This window comes from Antennarius striatus, chromosome 5 (assembly GCF_040054535.1).
Source record: "Antennarius striatus isolate MH-2024 chromosome 5, ASM4005453v1, whole genome shotgun sequence".
Lineage (NCBI taxonomy): Eukaryota > Metazoa > Chordata > Actinopteri > Lophiiformes > Antennariidae > Antennarius > Antennarius striatus.
In genome coordinates, this window is record NC_090780.1 from 15,908,813 (window position 1) to 15,917,623 (window position 8,811).

At 43.4% G+C, this 8,811-nt stretch overlaps 1 protein-coding gene across 1 annotated transcript; it reads left to right on the plus strand.

Annotated features, from left to right (window-relative positions):
* The first annotated feature begins 5,393 nt into the window (after window positions 1-5,393).
* Window positions 5,394-7,594, plus strand: myog (myogenin). The gene is made up of 3 exons (XM_068315383.1): window positions 5,394-6,100; window positions 6,566-6,665; window positions 6,760-7,594. Exons 1-3 carry the CDS (start codon window positions 5,567-5,569, stop codon window positions 6,876-6,878), a joined length of 753 nt encoding a protein of 250 aa, XP_068171484.1. The 5' UTR covers window positions 5,394-5,566; the 3' UTR covers window positions 6,879-7,594.
* Window positions 7,595-8,811: the final 1,217 nt, after the last annotated feature.

Below are 8,811 nucleotides of genomic sequence, written 5' to 3' on the forward strand. Positions count from 1 at the left end.
AAGTGGGTTATGCACGTAGGCATGAGGATGTATGTCTGCTTGTTCATGTAGGCTGGAGCCTGGCAGAGGGTGGGATGCCAGTGAAGGGAAGGGCAGCGGATGGCTCTGGTGCTCCATCCATTCCTGTGATTTAACATGACACCACTTGCACTAAGACTGCGACAGCTGCACATGCACATGCCGTCCATTCTGTTTGTTGTAGGGGATTACTCTGCATTAAAAGCCCCCAAGAGCAGCAGCACTGTGGGGCTACACAACTACTGTTTCCCCCAAGACTTGGAAGGCTTTCTCTCCTCTGGAGCTCTGGGAAAACACAGGGGGGGGGGGGGCAACGGGACACTTCATTCTGAACAGGAATGAATGGGAGTATTCTGTCCATTATTGGCTGGGCTGTAGTGGTGTCACGTCACCTTTAGACATCAGTCGGACAAGAGGGCTCTGCAGCTTATGTAAGGTTTGTTACTCAACACGGAGCAGTAACCCCCACATTTGCTTCAGATATGATTGTTTGTTTAATTTTGGGTGCATGCACGGTGATGGTGACACATGTCTCCAAAGGTGCCGATCCAGTCAGTGACATCGTTACACAAATGAGTCCATCTGACACCGCGAAATGCACCAGAAACACAGAAATGTCCCTGTTTCTTTAAGAACACTGTTAGTTATGTTTTAGAGATTCTTATGTTCATAAACAATTGTTTTATTAAAAAATCAGATATCATTGTACCGTTCCATGGCTGTAAAATTGGTCTTAAAAAGACAAGTTACTTGAACTGATACCACAAAAGTCTCATAGTTTGCACCGATCTTTCAAGAAACCAGCAGATATTTAAAGCCTTACAATGAAGGTCTTTCCTCTCTAGATTTTCAAATAAATACTGTAATCAGATTGTTTCACACATAATGCTGCTGAACACAAACAGATGTCAACTATTTCCAGAGAAATTATGAATTGCATTAGATTGGATTAGGCTGGCACGGTGGCCAGTGGGTAGCACTGTCGCAACACAGCGGCTCCGGATTCAAGTCCCGCTCTGTGCAGAGTTTGCATGCTCTCCCCGTGTCTGTGTGGGTTCTCTTTGGGTTCTCCGGCTTCCTCCCACCTCCAAAAACATGTGCTTCAGGTTAATTGGCCATTCCAAATTGCCCGTAGGAGTGAGTATGTGTGTGCGTGTTTGTGTGTCTATGTGTAGCTCCACGGTGCACTGGCGTCGCACCTGGAGTTTCCCCTGCCTCACGCCCTAAGACAAGCTGGGATAGGCTCCAGTAACCATGTGACCCCCAACAGCTGAAACAATGGTTAAGAAGATGATTGATTGAATGAATAATTTATTTAATAAACCTCTGTTAAAAATGAAGATACAGCCCCTTATAAACCTTACATAACTTAAACAACTTGAAATTTCAGAACCCCGTTACTGAGTCCAATAATGACATGTATTGAAAAATGTTTTTTAACCAACAAAATGACAGGAAAACCTAATTAAGTGTGTGTGTGTGTGTGTGTGTGTGTGTGTGTGTGTGTGTGTGTGTGTGTGTGTGTGTCTGTGTGTGTGTGTTTGTGTGTGATGCTTTTTATATCAGTAGTTGCTTTATGTTATAACTTATGTGGATGTAAGTCTTTGTTGATCCATCAATGTTCATTCACTGCTGTTGTATTATTCTCCTCTTACATATCTGAGATACCCCAACCACACTCAGATGACAGTTCTTCAGGTCAGTGATGATCTTCAAGCCACTCCCCCAACACGCACGCACGCAAGCACGCACGCACGCACGCACACACACACACACACACACACACACACACACACATCTCAGCTGTCCCAAAATGTGCTGCTGCTTGTCACTGAGGAGAAGTGGAACAGTGACAAGCAGCACATGTGCATATGAAAATGTAGGCGCACACACTCATTAAGACACACACAGACACACACAGTTGTGCACTTGAACAAAATGCTTAATGTGTATTGATATTTTTAATTTAAAAAAACTGACATTCAATAAAATGTGGAAAATGTTGTGCTTTTTACTATTTGTGTGGTTTCTGTGAGATGTCTAGTAGTTCCAGCAGTAGATTTACTGTTAACTAAATTAAATGAAATTAAATGCGATTTTCACTGTTATATCTATTTTATTATGCCCCTCATCTTAAGGTGATCAGGTAATAACAGCTAAAACTTCAAATACACAATTTGAAAAAAAGTTTGACCTATCACTTGAGAGAGTGTGAATGAGAGTGTGATTTGATTTCTATGTTGTTAGTGTAAATTAAATACAGTATCTGAACCAATATTAAATGAATTTAGGATGGAATACTCTGCATGTCCTAAACAGTAAATACACACTGTTTATAAAACACTCCTCTGCTTTACTGCATCTCAAGTGCTCACTTCAAAATGCTGAGAGGGGACTTACTCCCTAAACAAGACACAAGTGTATGCCTTAAACTACTGAGGGACACACACACACACACACACACACACACACACACACACACACACACACACACACACACACACACACACACACACACACACACACACACACACACACACACACACACACACACACACACACACACACACACACACTCGTTCTGCTGACAATGGGTTAAGATGACATGGGGTTATGAGTGACTCTGACACACTGCTGACCCCCTCCCTGCTGCACCCATGAGAGCAACACAGGCGTCTTTGTACTTGCTCCACCATCAGTGACTATCCATCACAGACTAACCTGACAGCCCACTGCAGCCCTGTGCCAAACCTCAACACTCCACTCTGCTCCATCACAAAAGCCCGGGACTAGACTACAATCCACTGTCCAGGACTGCAGCAGCGCTGCCTGGCACCAGAGATGACCTTCCCACTGGATCAATGTGTCATTCCCGCTCACACTGGAAAGTTTCGCTCTGCTGACAGGCAAAAGATTTGAAGCTGCCATAATTCTACTTTAAATTGAACTGCAACTTCATTATTTATACCGCTCTCAATAGTTGGTCATGAAAGATGTATTCAGATCGATTTGTTAAGTAAAGGTCTTAATATCACACTGTGACTATACCTCACTGACAAGCATGTGCTACTGGCAGAATGTGACAGGCGTAAAAGAGTGTACCTGCAGAAAAGTGGTTTCAGTCACCACTGCATTTTATCATTATTTTTAGACTGATGTTCAACACTATGTGAACCAAGTCTAAGTAATAATCTATTGGGTTTACATGTCTAATTAATCTAATCAAAATGGTTTGTAAATAATGTATTGATCTGAAGAAGTCAGAGGACATCCAGACCCAGGTCACAGGTTTACACTGGAGCCTATCCCAGCTGACATTGGGTGGCAGGAGGTGTTGCTTGTTCCCCAAGTGTCTGTGTGTATTCTCTCTGAAAACGTGAAGCTGACTCCGTATTGACTGTAGGTGTTGAATGTGAACCTGAGTATGTTTATAGCGGTGCGACAAACTGGCGACATGTGATTGGAATAAGCTCCTGAAGAGAAGACAACTACGGATTGTCTCGTCTTCAAGAAAATGAATGAATGAATGATAATCAATAGATGTCGTAGTGGGCCTGCGGTACTTGAGCAATGTTTCACCACTGTCTTACATGATGAAATATACAGTAGGTTGAGAAAGTGTAAAAATAGATAGATGGAGTATAAATTGATAGATCAGTAAATATAATAAGCTAGGGGATAATCAGCCATTTTAGTATAGAATAGAATACCTTTAATGACATTGTACACAAGTCTACAACAAAATTCTTAGACAATTCTAGGACTCAGTTGATATAAGTAGCAGACAGCTTGCTACACAACGTCTTGACGTCTTGTATTTCAGCTTCTTCCATATCTCTTGTTACTGAATCACTAATGATATAAATTGTTGGAGTTGTCTAAATGTAATTCTTTTGCCCTGGAAGCAGTTTAGTCAACAGAACAGTCCAAGACACTTGTCATGAAAGAAAAATATCAGTATGTAACAGTTGAGACGGTTTTATTTATTTATATCGTTGACTCATTTAATCATCTGCCTTTTTTTGGGGTTGGGACTCAACAGCTGAAAGACAAGGAAATTCCTGCTCAGATTTTATTTTCTCCACCTTTTTTGAATTCTCACTGAAGCACCGGTGACCACAAACTAATTTCGTCATGGTCCATTTTTTAAGGATATATTTTTGGTATGTTATTAATATGGGACTAAAAAAATCACACAACTTCTGACAAATGTCCCAGGCTGGACATGATGTGTCACTGGTCTATACATTATGTAGTACGGCAACAAATCAAAGCAACGCCTCTGCGTCTGACAAACATTGTCATGTTTGTATAATAACATGTGAACCTTTGGTAGTGATATAGGATACTCGGGGATGTAAAGCATCTATCTCTCACTATGCCTACCATTCAGCTTCTTCTCAGCTGATGAAGTGTGTGTTTTGGCTGTCCCCACCATAGAGGAAGCCAGTCAGAATTAGCTGGTGAGCTACGAGGTAAATCATGTCCTGGAAGGATTGACACCAACAGTACAACTGAGTGGAAGAAGTCATGACAATTGCTGTCATTCTTCTGCTTGGCCATCCCATTATTGCCCCATGATTTCAGGGGATAACCACAGCTAGCTTCAGCTTCGCTCTTGACGTACCGTAGAGTATTCTGTCCATTTCTACACAGGCTTTCGTGAGTTATTGTCTAGTTTAGCTCAGAGGGTCAGTTGCATCACTGTGCAGTCAGATCAGAAAAAAGTCAGTAATATTAATGTGTTCCCATGAGCTTCTGACTACACTGTCCTATTTTTAGTCTCGATCAACCTTCATTCCCAAAGACTGTTTATCCTTGACCTAGTTTTTAGTAAACAACAATCTCTGGTCTCATTTTTTTTTACCCCTCTTCAACTGGAGTCAAACAACTTCTTGTCATTGCACGTCATTGGCTCCTAGTAGAAGTGACAGCTGTTTCCAGGCTGTTCTGCCACCCGTCCCCCTCCTCCACCCCCTCTCATGGAAGGGGACTTCATGTATGGTGTCATTGAAGGAGACGCGAGCCTGGGATTAGTTCATTAAGACTGGCATCTTTGATCCGCGATTGCCGTCCCATTTCCACGGCAACTTGATCATGTCCCGGCCTCTTAAGACACACACAAGTGCACAGAACCACACAAGGGCACGCGCGCGCGCACACACATACACACACACACACACACACACACACACACACACACACACACACATTGAGGGACCTTAAAGCCCCTGGAGAGCAGGGTCCGACAGAGATGTGAAGTGTAGATGTGCAGCAACAGCTAAACGTCGTGTCAGGTTTCTGGGGGCTCGTGCTAAATTTAACCCTGTGATCCTGCAGCAGGCATAGGGGTTTAAATGCCAGCCTACAGTTGCTCCACACCAGTTGTTCTCCACACGTCTTCCACTCATCACAAACCCAGACAAGACAGCCACACACCTACACTCCAGCACACGCTCCAGGCACAGGACCCAAGACTACGTACAGTAGAGTAGGTCCAGGGAAGCAGGGAACTTTGTCCTCCATTCAGACCACAGAGCCATCCAGCATGGAACTTTTTGAGACCAACCCATACTTCTTCCCTGACCAGCGCTTCTATGAGGGAGGAGACAGTTACTTCCCCTCCCGGATGCCCGGGGCATACGACCAAGGCACCTACCAGGACAGGAGCTCCATGATGGGCTTGTGTGGGAGCCTGTCTGGAGGTGTTGGAGTTGGAGTTACGGGAACAGAGGACAAAGCTTCTCCCTCCAGCCTTTCGCCTCACTCTGAACCCCACTGCCCAGGTCAGTGCCTGCCCTGGGCCTGCAAGCTGTGCAAAAGGAAGACCGTCACCATGGACCGTCGGAGAGCGGCTACAATGAGGGAGAAGAGACGTCTGAAGAAGGTGAACGAGGCCTTTGATGCTCTGAAGAGGAGCACTTTAATGAACCCAAACCAGAGGCTGCCCAAGGTGGAGATCTTGCGGAGTGCCATCCAGTACATCGAAAGACTGCAAGCTCTGGTGTCTTCCCTGAACCAGCAAGACACTGAGACTGGACAGCAGGGACTGAACTTCCGACCCAGCACCACCCAACCCAGGGTGAGTAGGACAAAAGTGGAACGGTTGGCGATAGGTCACATATTTACCACAAAGAACAGGAATGCATTAGTTGGAAATGTAAACTCAGAAGGGGAGACACTAGATAGGACAGGGTTGAGGTGTCAATGACACATTTACTTTTGTCTTGCAATTGACTAAATCTGTTTTCAGGATTATGATCTAGTTTTCTGTTCCAATAAACTGAACTACAGAAAGCACAAAATGATATTTAGTGGCCTCAATGAAGTGATTATCAACAAATCTTTTACATTCCACCACATTAGGAAAGTCTTTTTTCTCGTTTATAATACACATTTTTCACTACAGGTTCCTGGGATCCTTTGGTTGTGGTTTTAGTTTGTATAGTATTACACTATCATGGGTTACATTGTGTGTCTGTGTGGGACGAGGTGTGCCGTGTAATACGAATGACTGACAGCCACTTCTGTGTCTCTTTGGTCACAGGTGTCGTCATCCAGTGAACCCAGTTCGGGCAGCACCTGCTGCAGTAGTCCTGAGTGGAGCAGCACTCCTGAGCAGTGCACACAGAGCTACAGCAACGAGGGTGAGTATATCCGACACACCTTCTCATCTGACGGCATCAACCTACCATCAACCCCCCACTCAGATATGAACTATGTGATCGCGTCTCTTTGCAGATCTCCTGAGTGTTGCTGACTCTCCGGAGCAGGGGAACATGCGTGCCTTGACCTCAATCGTGGACAGCATCTCTGCAGCGGACAGCGCCGTGGCCTTTCCGATGGACATTCCCAAATAGACCCTCCACACAGCTGACCCGTAGGTGCTCAGAGGCACTGACAAGAAAACAACAGATGGCAAAGCAGGCTCACAAGTCACAGTAAATTCCAATTTAATTTATTTTCAGCTGTACTTTTTTTCAGTGTCTTATGCTAAAAAGTACTCATTTTTCTGAAAAGCAACTCTCCTGGTCTATGGGTCTGCTAAACTGAATTCCACCTGCTACCATTGAGGCCTTACTCCCTGTATTCCTTGCCTTATCCTGCGGTGCAGTTCTGTCTGCCAAACCCAAGGGAGATTGGTCTAACTAGTGATTCAAGGACTTTGCTGCATGAACCCAACACCTAGTTACTAGAGTGGATCTCTGTTAGGCTCGGTCTGATAGAACCATAGATGAATGATAAAGTGATTTTCTCCTTACTTAAGTTTTCCTTTTTCAAAACCTTTCCCTGACCTTCTTTCATTCTTTTTGTGTGTGTTTTCAATGCTTAAAAAAAACATGAGTTCATTTGTGGGGCCAATATGTACCAAGGCAGTTTTGACCAAGATCTGCTTTACTGGTTATGAATTTTATTGATGTAAATACGTTCCCTTTTTTTCTACAGAGTGGTTTTGCCATTTTATTTTTTGCTAACTTATTTTTGACTTTTATAACTAAGATTGTTGTGTCTTTGTAGATGTTCCAAAAAAGTGATATTTTCTGTCCGGTTCTTGTAATAAAGATTGTTTTCGATATGTTGATCGTGTTTGTCTTCAACCACTAATAAAGTAAAAAGGAACACAACATCCAAATCTTTAAAAAACAACTTTACTTATGCCTATATAGTGTCATAAATACAGTTCACTTTTTTAAATAGCCAAATAAAATCTTGATTTGTCAGCATTGTTTCACACCTGGAAGAAAGACACAGTACTCATAGCTGCCACATAGCACATTACACCTTTTAGACACCTTGGAAAAACTGTAAAATAAAAAGATTGTACACTTATCCAGCACTTCACAAGTTTGTATGCTCTGTTCTCATCAGATGAGGAGTTGCTCAGCCAGATGACACACTGGCACATCTCCATGGCAACTAAATGGCAGGTGACAGAGGAGGATCAGACATGTCTGTCACAGTTTTACGAGAATATCATTGGCTGATGTTGAGCAGCAGTTTATGGTTTGATTTGAAAAAAAAAAGCAAGAAATCAAGAGGAGAGCTACAGTGTTCACATCAACGTCAATGTCACACGGCTGGGGTTGGCCATTCACATACGACCTCTCAAAAGGTGTCCGAAACTCATTCGTTCACTTTCTCACACACATACACACACATGCGCACACATGCACGCACGCACGCACACGCACACACACTCATTCACTCTTCATATTAAAGGATTCTCACTATTCTAGGCTACATAGTGTCTTACTGAAGGCGAGAGGCAAAGAGAGGAGAGGTAACAGCTACATGGTGTCAAAAATGGAGGAGGAGGATGGGGGGGCAAGAAAAGAGGCAAAGAGGAAAGTCTGAAATTGGACCCATGAACCTGTGAAGAGTCCATGTAGAAACACACACCCTTCTTAGTGAGACCCTCTCACTAACGATTCACACAATTACAGCATACAGTAAGACACAAAGGTCCGGCATGGACAGAAAGAGAGAGAGAGAGAGAGAGAGAGGAGAGAGAGAGAGAGGAGAGAGAGAGAGAGAGGGAGAGAGAGAGAGAGAGAGAGAGAGAGAGAGAGAGAGGGAGGGAGAGAGAGAGAGAGAGAGAGAGAGAGAGAGAGAGAGAGAGAGAGAGAGAGAGAGAGCAAGTGAGAGAGAGAGAAAACAGTCACTATTGAATACAGGGCATTGGGTTTCATACAGCAATTATATGATTTTCCATATATATATTTCCAATATATATATATATATATAATATTTCTATAAAAAACATATGTTATCCATTTTATGTACAGACAATAA

What these genes read in the sequence shown, in the direction of transcription:
- myog (XM_068315383.1), top strand. Translation starts at nt 5,567, where the DNA reads ATGGAACTTTTTGAGACCAACCCATACTTCTTCCCTGACCAGCGCTTC. An exon ending in CCAGCACCACCCAACCCAGG is followed by an intron (nt 6,101 to 6,565) that starts GTGAGTAGGACA and finishes CTTTGGTCACAG; the next exon opens with GTGTCGTCATCCAGTGAACC. An exon ending in ACAGAGCTACAGCAACGAGG is followed by an intron (nt 6,666 to 6,759) that starts GTGAGTATATCC and finishes GTCTCTTTGCAG; the next exon opens with ATCTCCTGAGTGTTGCTGAC.